The sequence below is a fragment of the Vanellus vanellus genome (genome assembly GCF_965231255.1).
Source record: "Vanellus vanellus genome assembly, chromosome: 16".
NCBI classification, from domain to species: Eukaryota; Metazoa; Chordata; class Aves; order Charadriiformes; family Charadriidae; genus Vanellus; species Vanellus vanellus.
In genome coordinates this window covers 15,490,077-15,515,609 of record NC_138921.1, presented here as the reverse complement: position 1 = coordinate 15,515,609, position 25,533 = coordinate 15,490,077, and the positions used below count along the sequence as shown (strand labels likewise).

Sequence of the window (25,533 nt, the reverse complement as noted above, 5' to 3'; positions counted from 1 at the left end):
CTCCTGTAGGCCTTTCTCTGCAAAGGATTCTTCTGTAAATGCAGGCATATGTGCAAATAAGATGGCTCTTTCAATAGAAGGAGAAGGCCTACAGAGATGAATGTGCCAGGGTGACGGTGTATTTTTTCAGTTAAGTGAGATTTTTACAAACTAATCTCACCCCACTTGGAGTCCTGCATCCAGCTCTGGAGCCCCCAACATAGGAGAGACATGGACCTGCTGGAATGGGGCCAGAGGAGGCCCCGGAGATGCTGGGAGGGCTGGACCCCCTCTGCTGGGAAGACAGGCTGGGAGAGTTGGGGGGGTTCAGCCTGGAGAAGAGAAAGCTCCAGGGAGACCTTAGAGCCCCTTCCAGTGCCTAAAGGAGCTCCAGGAGAGCTGGGGAGGGACTTTTTCCAAGGGCATGGAGTGACGGGACGAGGGGGAATGGCTTCAAACTGGAAGAGGGGAGATTTAGATGAGATATTAGGAAGAAATTCTTGGCTGTGGGGGCGGTGAGCCCCTGGCGCAGGGTGCCCTGAGAAGCTGTGGCTGCCCCATCCCTGGAGGTGCTCAAGGCCGGGTTGGACGAGGCTGGGAGCCACCTGGGCTGGTGGGAGGTGTCCCTGCCCAGGGCAGGGGGGTGGGACTGGGTGATCTTTAAGGTCCCTTCCAACCCAAACCATTCTATGATTCACTCTGCATCTGAGGAGCGCACACTGGGAAGCCCTACCAGGTCACCGCAAGAGCTGACATCCAGGAGCTTCCCTTGGCTTCCATGAAATGTTCACTGTAAGGATGTAATTTTCTGTGAAGCCCTTTGCCGAAATCCAGTGGTTCTGCCGCTCCTCGGGCCGGCGCCCCCTTCCCCCGCAGACCCTCCCGCTCTCCTCCCGGCACCGGAGGCACCTGAACCGACTTGCCTTTCCTTTGGGGCCGTCTCCATCCTCTCTCCGCTTCGCCTTTCCCCGAGGTTGCGCTTTGCCGAGGGACCGCTCAGCAGGCGCTGCTCCCCGCGGGGACGAGGACCGCCGGTGACACCGGAGCAGCCGGCACCGCGGCAGCGGGGGAGGGAACCGAGCCGAGCCGAGCCCAGCCGAGCGGCGACGGGCCGGGCCGAGCCCCCCCCCCCCCCCCCCGCGGCACCGGGTGCGGGCTACCGGCCGCCACCGGAGCGGTCCCGCCGCCCGCGGGCGCCTGCCCGCGGCTCCAGCCGTCCCCCGCCATGCGAGAGCGATGAGAGCAGCTCCTGCGGACGCAGCCCGGCAATGGAGGATGATTTATTCCAGCTGAGACAGCTGCCGTGAGTAGCGCCGGCGGAGGAGCGGGGATGCGCAGGATTCCCCCCCAAAACGGGCGGGCAGGGATGTCGGGAATCCGCGGAAGGGGGAGGGGGGGGGGGGCGGTTAAGGGGATTATTTCTAGGAGATGATTTAGGCCCTAGGAAGAAGGCCATTTTCCGTGTGGGGTTCAGCATCCCGGGGGTATGCAGGGATCTGGTTCGTTATATAAATTCACTCAATTTTTTATTATTTTAATTTTTTTTTTTTTTTTTTTTTTGCCTGAACTTGATGGTGGTAGAAATAAGGAGGAGTGGGATAAAACGGTGCGAGCGCCAAACGTTGGTTGGGTTTGTGGTTTTGGGGTATTTTTTTTTTTTTTTTGGAGAGTGAAACATGACTGTCGGCGTTTGCGAGGTGGATGGCATCGGTAAATACCGTGGTGCGGGGACGGCGCCTTCTCCCGCTCCCTCCTCCCCTCCTTCATGCAGACCACCACCTTTTTTTTTATTATTATTATTTTTGCAAAGGTGTAGTTTGCAGCGAGTAGCAGCGATGTTTCCTCACCCTGTGCTCCGGAGAAGCGAGCGTTGCTTGCGCGAGGAAAATGCTGTTATTTGCGAGGAACTCCTCGCTCTTGGGATGCGGTTTGCTGGATCTGTGCAAAAAGGGGATAAAAGTATTGCTGGCTTTTAACGCCAGCATCACCTTTCCTTTTCGAGAATGCTAAATGTTGCCTTTAAAAACAAGTGCATCTCGCCTAATGCTCCGTTATCAGGTGCTTTGAAACGTATTCCTATTTATAAATCATTGGCTCGGCAAGGCAGGGGATAAATGCTTAAAGTTGATTTTAAATATTAATGAGCTCATGTCAATGACAGAGCAAACTGTCCCATGTTTCTAATAAGTTGAGGAAATGGACATGAACTCCAGTTATTTTCGAATACTTAGTTTGGATGCATTTGGCTTGGCTGTGAAAGGTTTAAGACATGATTTCATTAGGCCATTTCTCCCAGTATATTTTTTTTTTTTTTAAATCCACAGAAAACTGTTCTAAAGTGCCTTTCAATGTAGGTAGAATTAGACATATTTGGTGCTGCCAGATCTGGCAAACAGATGTGGCTCTCTGACATGTCTCGGCTGTGAAGAATTGTGCAAGTATGGAACAGTCAATATCACTGTGTGGTTTTTTTCTTCATTTGTGTCTGTTTTGTAGGTTTCTAAGTGATAAACACTTTTTGTTGTTGTTGTTTCCTGTGATGAGGAATGTGGCCAGATAGCGCTCTACTGAGGTTACCATTGAAATATTTACAATTTTCAGATTAGTCACTGCCTTTTTATAGCGTCTGGAACCTCCAAAATAGTCAGTTCTGAAAGTGTGACAAGTGTCCTGAAAATATTGCAAAATAAGAAACAGTGACACAGAGGTTTTGTGATCAGGTACTTTGAAGTCAGGAAGGCTTTATTGGCATTTTTATTTTGCTTGTGGCTTACTCGGACACTGAACAGTTACCAGCATAGATTGTGTGAATGATTTTCAGTCATAATCCCCTGGAGTAATGGCACTTTAGGCCTCCTGAAATCTGGGGAAAAGGTGTTTATATACATCCATGAACTTTGCACCAGACTTTGAGACTGTTATAGTAATAGTCCTCCTTTAAAAAAAAAATACAGATATAAAAGTTTACTTCCTGTAGAGTTAATTGTAAAGCTTTTGCAAATAAGAGATGAATGGCACTTTGATATTAATTGCCCTGCGCAATAAAAAAGTCGTCTCATGGGCATACAAATTTCAGTGTTTGTTTGCTGAGAGTGTGTATTTTGTAGGTGATAGGAGGATTATATCTTCAGTGACAATTTTAACACGAGAGTAATAGTTACTTGTGTTTGTCCTGTAGGGTCAGCAAAAGAAAATGCAAACCAAGATAGTTGTATTAAGGTTAAAAAAAAACCCAGTCATATGAAGAAAATTTAAAGTTCAGTTTCTCAATGGAACTAAATACAAACCTGAATTCAGACCAGTTTTGCTGTTTTGTTTTGTCTTTTCTTACAACGGCGTGAGGGATCCTCTGCGTACCCCAAAGCAGAATGTGAGATAAACCCTAGTTTCACTGCAGTCAGTGTAGTTTTCCTGTTCGTTTCAAAGAGGCCTGGGGGGTTTGTTGTGTGTTTTTGTGTTTAAGATCTTCAAATATTATCTTAGAAAAACAAAATTTGTGACTCTGTTGTTTGTCTGCCAAGACATAAAGGCCAGAGGAAAGCATTCCGATTCCTGCTGCAGATGAGAGCGCTGCTAAAGTAGTACAAGGAGTGTTTGCCCCATAGAGATCTCGGAATGCCCCGTTTGCCGGAAAAAATCATCTCAAAACATCTCAACAGCCTGCAAATCAGACATCCTAAAGATGAGTGATAACCTCACAAAGCGATCACCGTACTTCTCTCTCTCTCCAGGTTACTGCCAGAGTATTGTTAGTGAATATGTGCAATTCCCCAGATGGGATGTGGTCAGGGAAACAATATATGTGCCGGGACTATGAGAGAAAAAATAAAATAACGTTTTGTATCCCTCTGCTTTATGTTTCTACCACAGTGAAATCCTAAGCTGGACGGAATGGCTGGTGGTGGCCAGGACTTCTCTCTTTGCAAAGGAACCCCATGGGTGGCCGAGATGTTCGTTCCTTCATCCTCCGGTCCACCACCGGACCAAAATCCGTTTACAGGAGTTTTGTAGATTGCCCGTTGCTTTGCCCTTATATTAAATCTTGATTGTGTCATCGGCGCTTGTAAGGGAAAATAAGAGTTGAGGTCTTGCCAAATATGAAAAGTCTTTCAGGTCACCTTGAGAAATGTCATACGTGCGTGTCAGTTTGCTGCAGCTGCAGCTGGCAAGGATGCGGTTAGTTTAGTTTTGCTGACCTTTACACCAAAGGATTAAGATGAATTTCAAGAGGCCCTCTGCTAATCTTTATTGTAGAATTAAACTGCTCAGGTGTTGGAAGTCAGAAGAGGTAGTAGCAAGACTAATTTAATCTATTTCCGAAAAACTATTTCACTGAAGTCCAAGAAACTGTCAGTTGCGGAGGTGAAAAAGTTACACTGATGCTGCAAGTAAAGTGAAGGAAGCGTGAGGAATCTGTTACGTTAAATATAGTAGATCTGGTCCAAAATCTTTGTTTGGTCATAGGACACGTAACTGATGGAAAATGGGTCTCCTCTGTATATATGGAGCATTGCACAAGATCGATCTAACCAAAACATGAAAGTTGTGTCAATTTAGCAAAGTTCTGTTTTCGTGTCTTATTCTCTCCATGGCGTTGCTGCAGAGATTAGTCAATTATCTCTCAGCTAGTGCCAGAAGTGATATAAAATACAGGCAGCTGTGAGCGTGACACTCATGTGACGAGCATCATTTCTTCTGCCAGGGCTGTAATTGGCAGGCAGGTACACTCTTCAGTCCTGACTTGGACTTAATGAGAAAAGAAGTATCTTTTGATGCACTTTCTTATTCTGTCCTACCTCGTTACCTAAAAGATTCAAAAATTGCACAGAGGAACCACGTAGTGGAAATCCAATAGCTTCTTAAAATACAGGTATTTAATTGAGACTTCAGTTTAAGACAAGAGACGAAAGCAATCGTGTCTATAGTCGCAGAATCATCACCGTAACGGGAAAAACTCAGTCGATTCACTGAATTACCTTCTGAATCCTGCTTTGCTAAGTAATGTCCAAAAATCTGACCAATTTCAGGACTTCTGCTTCTCCTAAGACACAAATCACTCTTATGAAAACGATGTGGAAAATGGAATTTGGGCTCTTCCTACAAGGACAAAGCGCCTGAAATTCAATGACACGGCTATGTATAATTCACAATAAAAGTCTAAGCGCACATCATTAAATATGTAGCAGTTAATCGTATTTTTATAACCTGAATGCTTTTATGACTTTATAGTTAGCGCGATAACATCCTCTTTGTACAAAAGTGATGACGCTATCACATAACAATCTACTCTACGGTTTTTCCAAAGCCCGTGACAACCAGCAGGATAACCTATCTAAAAGCAGATACAAATAAAAGTCACAGCCTTCTCTGTGAATGCGAAATGAAGACAGGAGAGGAGGGAGAACCCCGGCTGCTGTTTGACCAAATAAGGCTTCAGGACTAACCAAACGCAGCTTCGACCTCGAGAAGACTCGCCAAAGTATTAATCCTCGTGTCTGTATTCTTAGGGTGGTCAAGTTTCGCCGCACTGGGGAAAGTTCGAGGTCAGATGAGGATGTCATTTTGGGAGAACACGAAATTCAGATTGAGGGTGTTCGGACAGAGCTAGAGCCTGTTGAGCTAGAGGATGGAGCTGCAGTGCCAAAAGAATTTGCCAACCCAACTGATGGTGAGTATGTTTCTTGTTTTCCTGAAAGGAGAGAGGTGTGGCCTCTTCATGTCACCCAGGTTGCGACCAGGCTGAATACATTGGCTTTAGAGAAGTTAAAGATCCCCAGATAAAAGAAGGAAACAATAACACAGGCAAATTTTTTTTACACCTGAAAATCATGATTTAGCTACCTTGTCCTCCGAGGGATGCTTTATGTGTTTATTTTTATATTACCCGTAATAGACCCTTTTAAGGAGTTGTGTGTCCAGTTGTCACCACCTATTTCGTGCAGGAGGTTTGACTTAGTTTCCTTTAGAGCACTGCGAAGTTCACTGGAGCAGTTACACGTGGCTCACCCTCAAGGCTGAGCGTGAAGCCTCGGTGGTGTTCCTCTCTCCTCCTTGCCTAGAGGACAAGAGGGACGGAACGAAGGGGCATCCCAGACTCTGCTTTCTGCCCAGCAGAGAAGCGCTGATTGCCCTGAAGGCAACACCAATATGAGAAGCGTTGGGCTTGTCTTCGCACAAGGCACACCAGCTTTTTGTAGGGTGACTGTTTTCCCAGGGACTTATTTATTAATGTATTGATGCAACAGGAAGCCAGAATTGCACGGAGTGAGCTCGGGGAGTTTCTCAAAAGACTCAGTGCAGCAGTGCAACTCTGCAGGTATATGGAGAATTTCAGTTGGCACATCGCCCCAAAAGGCGCAAGTGATGCGACAGCCCGCTGTGCTGAGCCGCAGTGCCATCACATCAAATGCCTGGGTTAAAGTCACAAACTGAGGTCTTGCAACATCTCTGCTTCTTTTTATCGGTTAGATTTTGTTTGATTTCCTTTCGGTTTGTGTTTTTCTCTTTTGCTTCGTGAGGATGCCCAACTCCTAGCTGGGTAAAGCTTTTCTGTGGCGAATGGACTTTTTAAACTGCTGGAAGTGTTAAAACTTTGAGACTTAAATTGATTTAAACAACTTGAATGTCAAAATGTATTTTTGTTGTATATTTAATTATGCACTTGAGCAAAGGAATTTGAGATATCTCAGCTTCTTCAGATAGAACAAAATAATGAGGTCATGGCAATGTGTGGGAGACAAGAACCATCCGCATTTTCAACAAAAGTATGTTTTAAGCTATATGTGTCTTGGACAAATTCTCGATTCAGATAATTACAGTTTGACTCTCCACGCAATAAAATATTCTTCTGCAGTTTCTATCCCTTGCGTAGTATTGCTGTGTGCTGTTGAAGAGCTTGTACACTTCTCGCCAGAGGAAGCTGCAATTCAGTGGTTGGTGGAGTCACTCCCAGGAGTAATAGCAGAACGTGTGCTGGAGTCGTTGGTGACACACTGATTTACTTCTGTGTGAATAAAATATTCTAGGAGTATTTAGAATTATTTTGGCTTTAGCACAATTCCTGAAGAACATAGAGATTTTCCTCAGTAGGAACTGTACGAAAGCTAAGTCGCTCTCTGTTATATATTTTAGGTCTCGGTAGATTACCCAGCTAGTAATTGCATTCACAGAAGATGCCGTCTCGAGGGATGGCTCGTGCTAGGAAAGGAACACGCTTCTGCACTAGAATTGTTTTCTTCCTAGATACTTTCATGGTGGAAGATGCGGTGGAAGCCATTGGATTTGGAAAGTTCCAGTGGAAGCTCTCTGTTATTACTGGATTAGCATGGGCAAGTAATTGTTATCAAGGTCGATTGCATGATCATCAGTTAGAGAATCTCAGGGATGTCAAACGATGTAGCTGCTCTCTGTAGACAAAATTTCTCCAAACAGGTAATTGTGCAATAAAGAAGGAATTTTACTTGATATACTAAAATGGCAGCTGCAACTTGTTATGTAGAGGTAACGAATAACTGCGTGATTTCTCTCTCTCTGCAGTTCTTACAAATCAGGGTTTGAAAAATGATTTTGATTCTCTACTTCAACCGCTTGTTTCAAATGGAAAGGGCACTAGGCTATTCCTACAGAAGCAGATCTCAGTTCTCGTGCAGTGATTTTACTACATTCATCCCGCTAGCTACAGTCTCCATTTTCTGTATTAGTCAGTATTATTGTAATCTTGGTTTCAGGGGAAGAGCAACCCAGTACTGCTAGTTTTAACCTTGATATCAAGAACAGAAAGACAGGCTTTGTTTTCACTTTTCTGCTATCTCTGAAGCACTCTATGTTGCACCTACTGTTTTACGGTAATGATGTCTGGAGCCTGTACTTACTCGCTATCGTCTCTATACGAGGTTACAATCTGCCATGGTTTATACATAGTGGGATTTGGTCTACAGATGATCTAGCAATGTATTCGATATAAATCCAGAAGTAGCGTATAAGGGAGAAAGGGAGTAAGTTGTACGGTAATGAACAGTTCTGACCGAATCTGTGTGTAAAGGAGTCGAAAGCTCATCCCTGTAGTATGCAACATGGCAGTGCCTGAGCTTGGATGACTGACCAGACAAACCTCCTCGAAATCACCCACCGGTAACTTCTGATTTGGCTCTTTGAATCCTCTCGGCCAGTGTTACCAAACATTATGACAACCAGAAATTAGTTTAAAAGGGCACCTGTTGCTTTTTTTCCTCTACACCGCGTACATCCGCTGCACCTTGCAAACACAACTCTTGTGTTTCGCCCACAGAGTGGGAATGGCACAGAGCAGAAACAGGTTAATTTCGCGAAGGTATATTATCCACTGCTATGTCAGTCTAATTTTCTGACGTTTATTTTTGTTTCTTTTTTACCCTTCTAGATGGCAGATGCTATGGAAATGATGATTTTAAGTATCCTAGCTCCTCAGCTTCATTGTGAGTGGCGATTACCAAGCTGGCAGGTTGCATTGCTCACATCGGTAGGAAAAATAACTGACAGCTCCTGTATTCTGTAAGGTTTTTCCACTCATTGTTATTCAGGCGTTACGCTGTATATCCCAAAGTTAAATCTGTTTGTGGCCTTTGCAAACTGCCGTTGGCTCGGAAGAATGTAGGAGTCTTTTAAAAGCCAGAGCTTGAAGAAATGAAAGTCAGTGAGAACTGAGGAAATTTTGCAAGTTTCGGGTTCAAAGCGTAATGTAATTTCCAGGAAAATATATGAATTGACTCAGACTCATCCTAAAATTCAAACCATTTGATTAATTAAAAAAAAGGGTTGGTAAATTTTGACTATTTTCCATGAAAATCTTTCTCTCTCGCCACATTTAAGCTCGCTTATGCGTAGACAGACGGGGAGCATGAGAGCGAGCGAGCAATCGCTTTTTGAGGTGGATCATCCGGTAATCTTTGCAAGCAGAGCTCTTACAATACCACGTCTACGTATGGTGCTATGATGTTGGAAACCTGCAATGTCTTTCGGGATAAGAAAACTAGTTTGGGGCCCCTTCTCTCAGCCTATGCCAGCGTTGTGTGGCACGCGCTCCGACTCCTACATTTCCTTTAGCTTTTGATGCCGTTTGTGGTGGTGTGTAAATTGGTCAAAATGCTCGGTAGATTTAAATCAGTTAAGATCATGTCCTTTCCCGTACCTGGGTGCAGCCAGCCCGTCTGAAGGAGGGTCTTGGTCCTTCTTTCAGCTCAGCACAGTTGTGTTCTTGGGGAGGCAAACCAGAAGGAGAAGGGGTCAGTGCAGGTGAGGCAAAAGCTTTGACAAACAGAACCGCTTCTAACCCCACTTACTGCTTGAGTACGCATTTCTTTCTCTGTCAGAATTCCTGGGGGTTTAATGCGCTGATGGGGGAAAAACATGCTTGGGTTTTGCCGTTGCGTTCGTGGGGCAGGATTTCATTTCTCTCTCCATCTACAGAAGAAACTATACTTTTTAGTGTCAGCTGTGAAAAGGGTACAGTATGTTTTCTTTGACACCTCAGTCTTTTTTCAGACTTTTCCAAAAGTCGTGAGGTCTAATTTTACAGAATCACAGAATTTTCAGAGTTGGAAGGGACCTCTAGAGATCATCTAGTCCAACTCCCCTGCCACAGCAGGACTGCCCAGAGCACATTCCTCAGGACTGCATCCAGGTGGGTCTTGAAAACCTCCAGAGAAGGGCACTCCCCCCCTCCCTGGGCAGCCTGTGCCGGTGCTCTGTCACCCGCACCGTAAAGAAGTTTTTCTGTGTATTTGAACGGAACTTTCTGTGTTCTAACTCGTGCCCATTACCCCTCGTCCTGTCACTGGGAACCACTGAAAAGAGCCTGGCTCCATCCTCCTTCAACCCACCCTTTAGATACTTGTACGCCATGATAAGGTCTCCCCTCAGCCTTCTCTTCTCCAGGCTAAAGAGTCCCAGCGCTCTCAGCCTTTCCTCATACGGGAGATGCTCCAAGCCCTTAATCATCTTAGTTGCTCTTCGCTGGACTCGTTCCAGCAGATCCCTGTCCCTCTTGAACTGGGGAGCCCAAAACTGGACACAGTATTCCAGTTGTGGCCTCACCAGTGCAGAGTAGAGGGGGAGAATGACCTCCCTCGACCTACTGGCCACACTCTTCCCTATGCAGCCCAGGATTCCATTGGCCTTTTTGGCGACAAGGGCACATTGCTGGGCCATGGATAATTTACTGTCTACCACGATCCCCAGATCCTTCTCCTCCGAGCTACTTCCCAGCAGGTCCGCCCCTAACCTGTACTGGTGCCTAGCATTCTTCCTCCCCAGGTGCAGGACCTTGCACTTGCTCTTGTTGAACCTCATTAGGTTCTTCTCTGCCCAGCTCTCCAGCCTGTCCAGGGCACGCTGGATGGCAGCACGGCCCTCTGGGGTGTCAGCCACCCCACCCAGTTTGGTATCATCAGCAAACTTGCTGAGGATACACTCTGTCCCCTCATCCAGGTCATTAATGAATATATTAAACAAAATTGGACCGAGTATTGACCCCTGGGGGACACCACTGGTTACAGGCCTCCAACTAGACTCTGTGCCGCTGATCACAACCCTCTGAGTTCTGTCCTGCAGCCAACTCTCAATCCACCTCGCTGTCACCTCGACTAGCCCATACTTCCTCAGCTTCCTAATGAGGATGTCGTGGGAGACAGTGTCAAAAGCCTTGCTAAAGTCAAGGTAGGTGACATCCACGACTCTCCCCTCATCCAGCCAACCAGTTAGCTCCATTCAAAGCTGAGACAACCTGCTGAGAATGGCAGTAGGAGACTGGAGGTGAGCTGGCTGAGCATCAGCGCTGGGTTCCCGGAACACCTCTGTCTTGCAGATCTCAAGCAACACTGTTCAGCTTTTATTCATGAATATGTCCATTGGAACTGGAGAACTCGGCATGTTCCGGGGCTGAGCTCACGGTGTGTGTAATACCAGAGTGCACGTTCTAGCGTCAAGACCGGTTTCTCACTGGGTGGATCTTTTCATTGCAAAGCTGACTTGAGTGGTGCCTATTTGCTTCCCCTCTCCAGCGCCGGCACTCGCTCCTGTCTGCACTTGCCTGTCCCCTCAGCAATGCTACTGCAACTCTCCGCGGGGCCCTGCTGTGAAGCAGATGAAAGATTATTTTGTGGGTTATGAAAACACTGCAGCTAAAAAAACCACAACTCAGACACAGGAAAATGTTTTCCACTTAGGGGCAAATTGTGCACTCCGGTCACTTCTTGTAATTAATTTTCTTCCATTTATCAAAAGCTCAAAAATATTCAGCAGCGATCTAATTCAGTTCACAAATGAAGAGGTAAGATAAAGGTGAGGTGGGGACAGGTAGCCTGGCAGCTACTGAAAATGGGCCCACCGTTGGAAGAAGCTGAGAGACCTTGGCTTGAACAGTCGTCTGACACCCATTCTCGTTCTGGGGCAATAGCAAGTTCCCTTTCAAGTCAATGGAAGTGAAGTTAGTGACTCTTGAAAAATCCCACTATATGAATAACTGTCTTTATTACTCTCTGCTGCAAAAGAACTATACCCAGAACATTTTGCTCTATTGTTAGAGCTGAAATTTTGTGGTTTCACTGTGAAGTTGTGTTCTCTTTGCTGTCACACGGAAATTTCCCCTTGCCTTGTTGTTAAGGGGAAGATTTTTTTTTCTGGTGTTTCGTAGGTGGTGTTTGTGGGAATGATGTCCAGCTCCACCCTCTGGGGAAACATTTCAGACCAGTATGGCAGAAAAACAGTAAGTCTTCAGCTCCTATATATATATTCTGTGATCTCCGCAGTGTGGATGTTTCAGTGCACGATGGTCACAAATGTCATAGTCCACATGTATGAAGCAGAATTAAGCAGAGCCAGAATGGACCTCCCATGAATTAAAAGGAAATCGAGGCTCTACTTTACGTTTTGTTAATTTGTGTGACAGCAGAAACTCTTTTCCTGGTGCTTGTTCGTTAAATACAGGGCCTAAAGATCAGCGTGTTATGGACACTCTATTATGGGATCCTGAGTGGTTTTGCACCGGTGTATAGCTGGATCTTGGTGCTGAGGGGCCTGGTGGGCTTTGGCATCGGAGGAGTACCTCAGTCGTAAGTAAATATTCACAAGTCCAAACTTTCTCTTTTCTACTTAGTTTTTTTTAAAATGCTCACGTCAAATTGAAGATACGCTTCTGTTCAGTTGTCCCAAACCCGTTTTTCTCTAAGTATATTGGAACGAATATATTAAACTCTGAGAAGGCTTTGAGGATATCTGATACATCACCGAGGTGAATCAGATTTACAATTGCTTTTATGTAAACAAGCTGGGAACCTAAATGTAATGTGTTAGGTGCCCGAAGTCCTTTCAAGCTTCTCTCCTTGCCTCAGGCAAACCACGGCCAAAATGAGAGGCCCAAAGAGCCCACCTAGATGTGGGTAAAACACAACAGACAGCATTTTGTCGCTGTGCCTAAAACCTGCGTTGCTAGATTGTATTGGCAGAGTCCGTGAGGGATGACATCTTCTTGTTTGCAAGACGGGTCATGACCTAAACACTCACATTAGGGGTAGAGCGGAGCCCTGGCTCCTGGGGGTCGTAAAACTGCAGATTATTCTTCGGTCAGAGCCTGAACTTTCACGTCTGAACCTGAGTTGGAATTCCAAAACCGCACAGCCCGAACCTGGGGCACTGAAGATGTCTCGACGGCTCAGACACATTTCTGCTAAGAAGGCGGCATGAGGATATTTCGCTGTTCCTGTGTCGTTCCAGTCACTGAAGAGGAAGATCTCTAAATTTTCCACCTGGAATAAAAAACTCTGCTCGAGGCTTTTAATTATAAATGTAAAGGGAAGAGCATAGTCATTCTCTCTCTGTGTAGTCTTTTATCCTTATTAATAATTGATAATTTGCCCTATGGAGGTGCTGTTTCAGAGTAATCGGGATCTAACTTTGATTGATGCCTCATAGACTTCATCACAAGGCAAGCCAATATCCTGTCTTTTCTATTGCCGTTCCCAGATAAAAGATTCAGAGCTGAGGTGCAACAACACAGTGTTATTAATTTTCTTTTACTGCTCTCCTGCCCGCTTTTAGAAGCCGCACAAAAGCGTAACATGCATGTAAAACAGGAGAGTCCGTAGCCTGCTGCGTATTGACCAACGGCGAGGCAGTTTCTGCCATGCAGTTCCGACTGAGCACAACTGGAACGAGGCAGGAGAACCGCAACGGCAAAGCGTCGGAGTTAATAATGCCTCGTACTGCAAACGCATATTAATGATGTTCCACAGAGCCCCAGCGGAACGGCTCCAGCACAGCCAGTGCCGCTTCGCAGAGGGGCGGATCACGCGCAACGGCTACGTGACTTAATGAGAGACAAAGAGGAGTCGGTTACAGAACTCAGAGTGGATTCCACTGCTGCTGAATCTGTTTCTTGTTCTTACTGCAATAGTGATTCCTTTGGCGGAGGAGTAAATATGTATGAAGCGGGGAAAGTAGCTCCTTTATAATATCCTTAAGTAGTCAGTGTAACTTTGGGTACCTGTGGCTGAATCTCAGCGGAGTGACAGGGGTGTCTTTATAATTGTAGTGTTGTATTCTATAATGGGTATGAGAGAGAATTTTATGAAAGGTGCTATTAAAAGGAAAGCATCCGGCCATAATGAACTAACTGACTATAGCAGACATCCCTCTATCTATACGTATGTAGGAGCTGCACCTGAGAAGCTGTGGCCTCCTCTGGGAATTTTCTGCAAGGTATTGCCTAGTGGTGGGTATGACTCTTCATCCGCAGTGCCAACAAAGGACTTGCAAAGATATGGAGTGTTCTCTTAAGAAAACGGTTCTGTACAGCATTAATCAGCTCCTGTTTTCTGCTGCCATGTATAGGGGATTGCTCTACATTTCATTGTGGGACTTTACTTCCTTCTCCTCTTAATCGCCAATTTAGTATAATACTGTGTGCAACTTTGTACTCCAGTGAACTGAGTTCTGGGAGGCTACTCGGAGATCAATCCACCATTTGTTAAGTTAGTAGGAGCTGTGTCACAAACATCAAAGCAAGCCTGAGGAGTTTAGAGGCAGAAACAGGATGAGTCAATGGAATGCAAACAGAGCAGGAGCAAAGAACAAGAAGTCTTACCAGATGGTTTGAAGAAGACAAGAGAGCCTTGACTGGCTGCTGGCCCTTGTGTTCATCCTCAGGAAGTACCCGCAGCGAAGCTGTACCATTACTCTTTGGCACAGTCATGAAACAAAGACTCTGCAGAGTTAGATGATTTCTTTTTGAATTCCCACAGTAAAAGAATGCAAATTGGTTTATACCAGACCTTGAAAGCGTTCACCTCTTGGAGAACTGAAAACTGGCGGAGTAGACCAATGTGAAAATCTCTGAGGCAGTTGTAAAGCCCTGAAGAAATACTTCCCCCAGCGAGAGTCTGTGTTGAATGCTGATGGACCACGCTGAAAATAACAGGCATGACGCCTGTCCCAGACCAGAGCAGGGCTGTGAAAACATACGCATCAAGAGCTGCTACCTCTAGCTATCAACTGCAGGGTTACAAAATCACACGAAGAGAGCAAATTCTGTCCTCCATTGCAACGCTGAACGAAAGGGGGTTTGTTCTGCTGTAGAAAGGGGAGTCTAATGTTATGGCAGGGCGGTTGGAACTCCATGATCTTCAAGGTCCTTTCCAACCTAAACCATTCTATGAACCGGTGTCCGCAGTCTTGCTGACTCTCAGGGCTAAGGAAGGGGTTTGCGTTCCTACTGTGGGTTTGGCAATTTTAATGAAAGGCAAACGAAAGGGTTGAACCTCTCTCATTGTGCTAACGTGGCATTTTCCTCAATGTGCTAACGTGACATTTTTCTCAATGTTCACTCTTTACAGGGTAACCTTATATGCTGAATTCCTTCCAATGAAAGCCAGAGCAAAATGCATTTTATTAATAGAGGTGAGCGCTGTAGCGATGCATACTGGTCCCTAGAGGGACAAATTCTGCTGTTGGTTCCGTCCATTCAGTCCTACTGACTAGAAATCTCACACAGACCTGCACGCAAATCTTGATTGTCCGAGTTAATGTGGAGCTGAGGTTACTCCATACGCTAGCACTAACTCACTGGGGTCCCAAACCGGCGTAATGCATTTGGGTAACGCTCCGCTCGTTTTGGTGAATCTGCCTTTTTAGACATGAACTCGCATCCAGTGCTGCGTAAGTTCCTGCTGGTGGCACAAGGGGGGCCCTTTGGGTGTCCCCTAATTTCATGGTGAAATGAATTTGCAACTTGGCAACGGATAGTGGGGAACTGGCTGTTCTGTAAACGCGGGGCTAAATTCAGCTCCCCATATGCGATTGAAATGTATCAAAGTCACAGAGAGCAGAATCTTGCCCTGTAAATACTTCAATGGATGGTTGAAGGGTCAGAGAACAGGACTATTACTTGTCTGCGTCAGTCAGTTTGGAAGGAGCATCCTTGTGGAAATCCTCACCAAACTGAAACAGCTTCTCAACGCAAAACCCGTCTTCTAAGATAACTGCTGGCTAGTCCTACAGTCTGTTGATTAATCTTTCGTAAATAGAGTTCAGCAGATGAATGAATTCTTTCTGTGTTACTTTTGTCCTGCCGCAGTTTGGCTGCCTCTGAGCAACCCTGGGTTAGAAACACATTAAATAATGAGCTAAGTGGATTCGTAATCCAAAGCAGAATAATCCTTCATGGGTAGGATACGCGAGAGGATGCCAGCTCCGTTATTTGCGAAGAAGGTGTCAACCCCTTCTTTCATCTACAGGCCAAACGCTGCGGCTTTGGTAGCTTGGTTTCGGCAAGGAAAACAAATACCATAAATCTCATGGTGGTAGCTGGGCATAATAATACTCATAGAAGGATATATCAATAGTAATTTTCCTTAAGAAACACCATGTGATGAGCCTATTCCTTATGAGGAGCTACCTACGGTTAAACATGAGGGTCTAGAGAAAGTTGATGTTAAGTTTTCCGAACTGAACATTAAGCTCCTGCAACATTTGAACAAAACCCCTAAAAATGTCTGGACTCTGTTTCCGTACGGTGGTGAGTATTTGAAACGTCTCTGGCATTTCTCTCTCCGGCTGTCCCTAGAGAGCACGTCTTGGAATGTTACAAAGGAGAAGGCCTTAAGAGCACTCTTATTCTCATTTGTGACTGTTTCTTTTCCCTTTGCCAGGTCTTTTGGGCCATTGGGACTGTGTTTGAAGTCCTTCTAGCGGTGGTGGTGATGCCCACTCTTGGCTGGCGGTGGCTTCTCGTTCTTTCTGCCCTCCCGCTCTTGCTCTTCGCTGTCCTATGTTTTGTAGGTATTCTTTCAAAACAAATGTATGTTCCCTCAGTCTACCGCTTCTCTGCCTGATTCTCTAACCCGACTGAAGGAAATCCTGACGGCTTTGAGCTCTCTGTTGGTGTCTCCTTTGAAACATTTGAAATAATGACAAAAATGCTGTTGTTTCAACAGCAAAACCTTCCAGCGAGAGCTGTGTTTATGTGACTGTAATTACTGGAGGACAATGGTGGGCTGGAATTTTGTGAAACCAAATCAGGCCCGGAAATCTCTCCAATTTAATGACTTTGTTTCAACTAAGCTCAGTGGAATCAACATTTTGTTAAACACTGTTGCTATTTCCCTGGTTGCTCTTTAGATTTTAAAATCATTTTGTCAAAATTGTGGCTTTTATAATTACTGACCGCTTAAAAATCCACCCAAATCAGGGGCAAAATCAGCGTAGTGCAGGTCGGATTCCAAAATAAGATGTATATGAGTTAAACCTGAGCTTCAGTGCACTATTAGGTAATATATTTGTCAACCACTCAGTCTTCTCAGAGGTATATGTCCCTGCCAGGTTGTTTAGCAGCTCTTATTATTCCTTAGTCACTGTCATTGTTTTTCAGGAATACCTCCAGTTATACAGGTGCTCACCGTGCTTCTTTTTTTAAAAAGAGCTTAAAAATGCAAATTTCGGAGTGCCTAGAGCATCTTGTTATCTGCCCTGGATGCTTTGCCTTCCCTGTTGAGAAGGTATAATGTAAAGAACCTGCAAAGATGCCTAACATTTCTCAAGAATAAACCCAAGATAACAGAAGGGAAAGGTTTTAGACTGAAGTTCTGACTTTATGGTGAAAGTGGGGTTTGGCAGTTCCTTAAAGCCGAATGAGGAGTTTGGCAGAAAGATGGTTCTCTGAGTTGTTAAAGATTAAATTCTGCGGTCCTTTCTTGTGTGAGTAGTCTGTTGGAGTCACTGAGATTTCCCACTGTAAGACCACAAAGAAAATCCCCAGATTTTTTTATTGCGGCGTTTTTGACATCGTTGTGCATGTGCTCTGCTTTGCTCTCTTAGTGGCTGCCAGAAAGTGCCCGGTATGATGTGTTATCTGGAAATCAAGAAAAAGCAATTGCCACTTTAAAGCGGATAGCAACGGAGAATGGAGCTCCGATGCCTTTGGGAAAATTAATTATTTCCAGACAGGTATGTACAGGTAACAGGCGCATTAGTAATGTGGGGTACAAGGAAACTGGGCTACATTCATATGGTTTTTTATGAGCAAATAATCAATGTTAAGTTTAATTTTAATGTCTCAACTAGTAGTAAAAAAAATGAGAGATGGTCATAGATGCCTCTTTCACAGTGAGGAAGAGTTATTTTCTCATTTTTATATACATGAAAATCCTGAAAGCGGAAAGGACCTTTATCGTGGGCATTGATGTTATTTAACCTCACGCTGAGACCCTACTATTAAAGAAAACCAAACCTTGAAGCTACTGAAGAACTCAGATCAGAACTCAGGAGGCAAGACGGAATTTGACTCTTTAGCTGTACCTCATTTTTAGTCTAATCCTCATTTTCTGGAGTGGGAAAGCTGCAAGCTCCTATTCAGTCCTAATGCGGTTACTTCTGAGCTGCATATCACTGTACGAATTGCGTTGGATTTGTTTGGTTTTAATTTCAGCTTTACGTCGCCAACTTTTCAGCACCCCTGTCAACATATAAAGCAGTACAGAACTTTTTCTTTTATAAGAAAAGGAAGTTGGAAAGCCAGCAAGGAGGGACAGCAGAGGGAGACCTGTAGGTTTGAACAGCAGCAAAATTCTGAAGTTAGGCAGGAGCCTGTTGGTCATGACAGCGTCGTACTAATGAGAGATGGAGGTTTGATTTGCTAAGATCTGGATCAGTGGGGATTTGAGCTCTTGTTCATTTCACAAATATTTGGTTCAGTCGGGGTGATGCTCTCCCAAGTTTTGGATGCTTTTGTTTTCAGGGCGGGGTGGGAAAGTACTTTTCCTTAACCACAAGTTTATGCGCTGAGCCCTCCACTCTCTCTCTCCCCAAGAACCACGCAGTTTACAAAGGGTCCGCTTGTAGTCCCTCAGTAGACCCGAAGCCCTGAGGGGCTGCTGTAATTCCGAGGAGCTGTCTGAGGGCCACGTGAAGCATATGCCACCCGTGGACTGGCAGTTCTGCGCTACCTCTTTTCAGCCCCACCTCGTTCTGACGGTTCCTCACCTCCCTTCTGGAGGAGGAGTGTGCTCTGTGCCTGAACTGGTTTCCATAACGTTGTGCTCCTAGAGGATTCCCCTTGGCAGAGGAATTCTTTACTTGGATCCCAGCTCCAGTGTGGCTTCTACAACCTGAAGAGCCCTCAGCTGAAAGCAGACACTCGTCCTACGATATAGTACACAGCAGTGTGCATTGTATTGTCCCTTACCCCTCTGCATCCGCCAGTCCAGGACCAGTGAGTGCCCTCTGATCATCTGACTTCTGCTTGTTTTCAACAGGAGGACCGAGGAAAAATGAGGGACCTTTTTACGCCCCATTTTAGATGGACCACATTGTTACTCTGGTTTATATGGTAAGAGGAAATATCAATGGTTCAGCGCCAGCATGATTCTAAATGGTTTTTAATGGAGGTGTTTTACAGTATCACTAAAATACAGCAACTTCCTCCTCAAAAAACCAAAACCCACACCTGTATTGATCTGTAATTTATTAAACCACGCGATCACTAGCGTTCTCAGTCTAATTGCCCTTTCATTTTGGAAATGCTGATAGGAAATAGCTTTGAGGGAGCACTTAGTGGAAGTCATCACACAGTGGGTTCAATTTTGATTCGTGTTGTTTACTATAGGTTTGACCAGCTGAGACTTCCTCTCTCATTTTCTTCTTTGCAGGTTTTCCAATGCTTTTTCATATTATGGGTTAGTTTTATTAACTACAGAGTTCTTCCAAGCAGGAGACGTCTGCAGCAGTGAGTACTAATCCATCTCTTCTTTTTAAATGTACCCTGTTAAGTGGTGGAATATCTTTAATTTGATCACCTTCTGCTGTTAGTTTGGAAAGGACTGTGGCCGCCAGCCTGAATTTTAAGGCATCCGCTTAAAGGGTTACTTATTTTAAATATTTTTGCTAGACTGTTCCTCATCTCCCGCACAATGCGGAGAGGTCCTGCAGTGTCTCTGAGCCCAAAATGTAAACCAGCAAGACAACCTTCAAGGGAGTCCTGTTAGAAAAAGTATCAGTTCTTCTTGAGAAAAAAGTGATTGAATAAATGTAAGTTTCCAGATTTGACAGGGCCTAATTAGTTCTGAGATAGAGATAACTGCTGCTGCTGCTGTGGAGCTCCCAGGTTCTCAAGATGTAACGACCTGCTGAGAAAAAAAGATAATGGTGGGAAACCATCACCCTTTTTGTTGCAGATTTTTGTTTTTAAAAAAAAAAAAAAAGTGCTTTGACCGCATTAAGAAGAGGCTTGAAAAGTGTGGCTCCCTGGGGGAGGCGTGATTGTATTCAGAACACTTGTAATTAGTGAAAACTGTCTGATAGTTGGAAAATTATAGGAAGAAAATGGATAGTATTGGAAGAAGACACACATCTCGAGCTTGTACGGCAGCGTATTAGCTATTAGAGATGTCTAACTCTGGTTAGCCTCCACAAAGGAGCGTGCGTCCGTTAAAAAGCCCTGTTTTTACAAGGACACAGTATTATTCAGTCTTCTCAAAGAATAGATGAAGCGTTAGTATCCCAATTTACATAGGGAGAAACTGAATTATTGATATTAATTCCGTTCACTGTCATGAACCCTGGACGGAAAAATAACTAAGCCCGTACAGCTGATAAGGAAATGTACTCGTTCTGATAGCGATGGTTGCAGAGGTAAGGCATCCGGCCACAAATAAGGTTATAAACTGTTCGGGTTGAGCTGCATCTTCTAGGTAGAACGTGCCTGCTGTGCGGCAGGGGCTTTTCAGTACATCCCTTCTATCGGTTTCAGCAATAGAGTGATAAGAAATAAAGGAAGGTAAGCAGAGAAGAGATTACTTAAACTACATTAAATGTTCGGGTTTTTTTCTTTTTCCTCCCGCAGTATCCAGTAGAAGGAAAGAAGTTAAAGCGAAGTGCAGCCTGACCTGTGAGTATCTGACGGAGGAAGACTACACCGATCTACTCTGGACCACCCTGTCGGAATTCCCTGGTAAGTGGCAATAAGAAGCACCAGTTCTTCACTGCCAGTGGCTCCGTGTGATTGGAATGGGCTCTGGTAGGAGCAACGGAAAGGGCTCGTCGGTCTGGCCTAACGCCAGTGTATTTCCTGCAGCACTGGAGCTCCTTGCTTGGACTACTTGATGTATGCAGTGCGCACAGTAGCTGTAGCTCTCTTCACTGCCCACGTGATCACTACAGATAAAAATCGCTAGTAATTGCTTTGTGAAGCTGTGATGGCCCATCTGACTATGGATTCTGTCCAAGCGACGTCTTAGGCATTCAGGGGGAGAGTAACAATTAAATCAAAGGGGCGGAATCACTTGAACTTTTATCTGTAAATGACTTCCCAGAACTATTTTGAAAGGATCATGGGTATAGTGAGTCAATGGAGACCTTGCTTCCTAAAGCTCCGTGTCCAGCCTCAGCCATGATTTCCGGGCGATTTCAGGGAGTTTCAATGAACAGTCTGACATAGGACAAGCAAGATAGTATGTAATAGCTGTCCTTTCTTCAGAAGGTGATCTCTCGGTGTTAATCTGTTTGAAATAATACTGTGAGGCAGCGGTCAGGTTATTTTCACTGCTCTAGGTTATAATTTCGGGGACAAATGCTCAAAGAGAAGCCATTTAATTGGTGAAAAGTTGGAAGTCTATGGTTGGTAAATACGCATAGTTGCTACCTTACGGCAGGACTGTCCTGCATAACAGCCATTCTGGGAAGGATGTCAGTGGACAGTGGACAGAAGAGAGAGTAGGTACTCTCGGACCGATGCCGTAGCTGAAAGGACTGATTTGATCCTGACGCATACTGAGGTAGGAGTAAGAAATATTAACAGGGGTACATCTGAATATGACACTGGCAACTCTGATGCTTGAATAATCCCCACGCTTGCTGGACGTCGGCATTTAAAAGGATCTGGAAAAGTGGCATAGGAGGGAACGCTTAATATTGTGAGGCTTGCAGAGCTTGAGCTACTTCCTTTATCAAAGAGCAGGGGAGAAATAATTTGATGGCAGCATCTAAATAACACAATGGAAAGAAAATGGTAAGTTCTAGAGAGCCCTTAAATCTACCAGGAGGAGGGTTAGCGGGGAACAGTGGTCAGAAGTTGAACAAAAGATATTCCAATGAGACATAAGGCCGGCATTTTTAGCGTTCACGTTGGTAACCACTGCAAAAATCAGTGGTTAAGAGGTGTCAGAGCTGATTGCTCACTCCTGCGTCAGTGTGTAGCCCCTGAGTGGGTGGACCAGTGGGGCTGTGAACGTGAAGCAAAGACTCACCAGCTGGGACACGCAGCTTCTGCCTCTGTGTGGCACCAGTGGCTAGGGCAATCCATTCTCCACCCCTGCCTGATGCCGCGGCCAGCAAAGTCTTGTAAAGAAAGAGAGAACAACATTTCAAATCTAAATAACCCAGGCTACGTTAAAAGCGAGCTGCTGCAGCCTCCACCTTTGCTCCATTCCCACCAGTCAACTTGTCTCCTTCCACAGGCGTGCTAGTAACGCTATGGATTATTGATCGGATAGGCCGCAAGAAAACCATGGCCCTGTCCTTTTTTGTCTTCTCGTTTTGCAGTCTTCTGCTGTTTCTCTGCGTTGGAAGGTAAGTAAAACACGGTAAGCGGCTGGTATATCCGATTCATCCATGTTCTCTCTTGCTTATGGCAGGAGAACTGGAAGTGGTGGTTTGAAAAGCCATAAGGTGGTCATGTTCAACCGGAGAAAGAATTAAGGATGGCGTTAGGTTTTCTCACCAGAGCTTGGAAGGAAACTAAAAGAAGCAGGGGAGGAGAAATCCCTCACTGTAATCTTGTGGGCAGAACAATCCAAATGGGAAAATGAGAGCTTGTGTCTGAGTGGGAGGTAACCTTTGGACAATTTTTAAATCGGATCTGGCGTCATGAGCCTCGGTAGCTGGTTCGTGTGCTGCTCTCTGCCACTCATTACCTCTCTCTCCCCAGGCCGACTGTCCCGGGGCAGCGCTTCACAACCAAGCCCAGTCTCTGCCTCCCGTTCAGCTGCTCGGACTGATTCACTTCTCACGGGCTCTCGGTGGCCGAAGTGCTGCGGCACAATCACGAGAGAAGCGGTAGACACAGACTGGCACAACCTTGAAGTTGTGTGCAGCCCGGCCGGCGGGGCCTGATGCTGGCATTGCAGGTGGCCCGACTTTTGAAAGGACTCGGGCTCGCATTTGGGTATTGTTCAGTGTCTGCGCTCTACGCAGATTTTTCCAAAGAACGAGTCAGTTGGCAGCTCTGCCCTTGAACCTTAACGGTACCAAATTTCCAGCTGAGCTCCGAGAGTCTGCCTCTGGCTGCGTCTGGCCTTCGTGCCCCACGCGCGCGACAACCTCTGTACCTTGGGGCTGACGAACGAGGAAATGGCCTGACAGCCAGAGGAGAGCTCTCGGAGCTTAAACCTCTTCAGGCACGGTAAAAAAAAAAAAACAAACTTATAGTACGGGAACCTCGTAATAAGACGTTGCAAATATGCAGGTGGTACGTAGGTTCGTGTCTTTTAAACAGGAAAGCTGCGCCCTCGTCTCCTTCTCGTGTGTGCCCTTTTTTTGCAAGCCCCATTCTTAACGTGAAATACATTTTTCTTATTTAGATAAGCTTAGGCGTTCGCTGCTTGTTTCAACGGGCCACAGCTGTCAGTCGGAATGAGCCCACTTAGAAAACTGATGTGATTGTGGGAACGCAGATTGTTTGGCGTCATTGTTGTATTAAAGGTCCAGAAAAAATACAAAGGGTTCATTAAAAAAAAAAAAAAAACAAAAACAAACAAAAAAAAAACCCAAAGAAATCGTTCTAACGATTTAGCATTTTTATTGCACTTGCCTCCAAGCTAAACAAACAGATTGTACGGAACAATCCCAAACACTGCTCTCCTTTTTATTCTCACAGAAATGTTCTTACTGTGCTGCTCTTCATTGCAAGAGCTTTTATTTCAGGAGGATTTCAGGCTGCTTATGTTTACACTCCTGAGGTAAGGAGGTTGTTTTCGTAATGAGAATATTTAAGGGGAGTGAGAACATGGTGGGAAAGTCATTTTTATGACCTCTTCACAAAGGACCTTACCCCAGATATGAGTTGATGATCTCATTGTCATTGTCTAACAGAACTTGCTGTAGTACCACTTATGAATTTCCATTGATTTTAGGAGACTAGAGGGAAGAGAGCTTCCCATGAGGGTTAACGGACTGATGCTTTGTTCACAGGTTTATCCAACAGCCACACGTGCTTTGGGCCTGGGAACGTGCAGTGGAATGGCTAGAGTGGGAGCCCTCATAACCCCCTTCATTGCGCAGGTAAAATCCCTTCTCCTTCGGAGGCTGAAGGCACGGGAAGGTGATGGAGAACCCGCTTTTTGGCTGTAAGGGCCAAACCAAGGGCAATCTGTGCAGGGTGTGTTGAAGGAGGGTTGTCGTTGCCTGTTCCTGGAGGAGAGTTCAGGTGCATCTCTGAATTTACCTCTTGCTTTTGGAGGCCCGTATGATGGGGGATGAATAACCAAGAAGCAGGCTGGATGTGAGGGCACCTTGGAAGCCACCACCTGGAGATGGGATTTGGGAGAGGCGAGGAGTTTCTGCGCGTGGCGCAATGCCACCTTTCTCTTGAGATCCCAGGCTGAGGCCCTGGAGGATGCAAACCTGAAGAGCTATAAAGGAGGTTGGGGGAGGCAGGCTCCATGGGGACAGGGCTCAGAAGACTGGGTGAGGAGCGGTGGCTCTGCAGAGCGCTAAGTAGAAAACTCGTGATTTGCTTAAGTCCTGTCTTCTAAGGGCAGCAGCACCTCGTGGCACTTGTAACCCAGACTGTTTTGTCAGTGTTCAATAGCGCTGTATCATCATTGAGGAACGAAATTATGCAGCAGCGCGTGTTAAGCATTTTTTTCCAGTACTGTAATTAAAATTCCTACTACCACCTTAGTATTTATATTTCTTTCTGTGGGAAGGCTCAGGAATACTGTTCTGTGCTTTCTGCCCTCTTTCTGCAGGTGATGTTGGAATCTTCAGTCTATTTGACACTGGTGGTTTACAGTGGATGTTGCCTGCTGGCCGCTGTGGCTTCCTGCTTCTTGCCCATTGAAACTAAAGGTCGTGGCTTGCAGGAGTCCAGCCACAGAGAATGGGGCCAGGAGATGGTTGGGAGAGGATCTCATTCCCCAGGGGTCACCAGGTCAAACTCCGGATCGCAGGAATGATGGGACATGGAAACCTGCTGAAAGAATGAATGATAGGAGCAAGATGTCTTTCACAAAAAAAAAAATCCAACCCTGAAGCGTAGAAAGCTGACCATACCGTCACCGCCAATGTCATGTGTCCAACTGCAGGAACTTTTGGGTTGAGCCTAAGCAAATTGTGTCTCTGCTGCTCTTTGCTCACACTCATAAAAACGTTACTTCTGTATCGAGAGGCGTTTGATCCAGATATCATTTGGAGATTAGCAGGAGGGGTTTTTCTTAAGTCCGTTGTGCTTGCATGGTCAGCGATTCAGCTTCAAATGTCCCGTGTCAAGCAAATAGCTAACTGAATGCAACTCAGTATAAGCTGTAATTAAAATAATGTACTCTTGATGCCTAAAAACCAAAAGATTAATATTTATTGTGTACCTGGCATAGCACAGGGTGGATTCCATACACTACAGAATAGGTTTTATGAATTAGATGCCTGCCTTGCACTTTTTAGCCATCAACACCACCACCACCACCACCACGCGGTAACGGCAAATCAACCAATGCTTTCTAGTTCCCTTTCTTCTGGGTTCTGTTCCTTGAGAATTAACGGGCACCGATTGCTTGGAAATGATTTTCTGAACGCTTCTCCCATCCGTGGCAGGTAGTTTGAGTCAGTGAGGAACGGTATTTGTTGCAGAGATGGAACCTTGCCTAAGAAATGTAAATCCTCAAGGTTTGGAGCAGAATTTGACTTTTCTAACATTGCCAGAATCATTGGGCAGTCTGTCTGTTGCTCGGTGAAGACTGCTTCAGCTCTACTGGTGTCTCTTTGTGTGTGGAGATGCACGCTGTGGTTTTCTGCATGGGTCCGGGTATGTTTCTGCTC

At 45.4% G+C, this 25,533-nt stretch overlaps 1 protein-coding gene across 1 annotated transcript; it reads left to right on the top strand.

Moving 5' to 3' along the window:
• Positions 1-1,247: 1,247 nt before the first annotated feature.
• Positions 1,248-24,674, top strand: SVOP (SV2 related protein; the record flags this gene model as incomplete). The annotated part of the gene is made up of 16 exons (XM_082491784.1): positions 1,248-1,282; positions 5,487-5,647; positions 7,222-7,307; positions 8,378-8,476; positions 11,648-11,719; positions 11,941-12,065; positions 14,844-14,907; positions 16,158-16,283; positions 17,323-17,451; positions 18,759-18,832; positions 19,152-19,228; positions 20,345-20,452; positions 21,957-22,068; positions 23,375-23,456; positions 23,689-23,778; positions 24,468-24,674. The coding sequence occupies 16 exons, from the start codon at positions 1,248-1,250 to the stop codon at positions 24,672-24,674; spliced, it is 1,647 nt and encodes a 548-aa protein (XP_082347910.1).
• Positions 24,675-25,533: the final 859 nt, after the last annotated feature.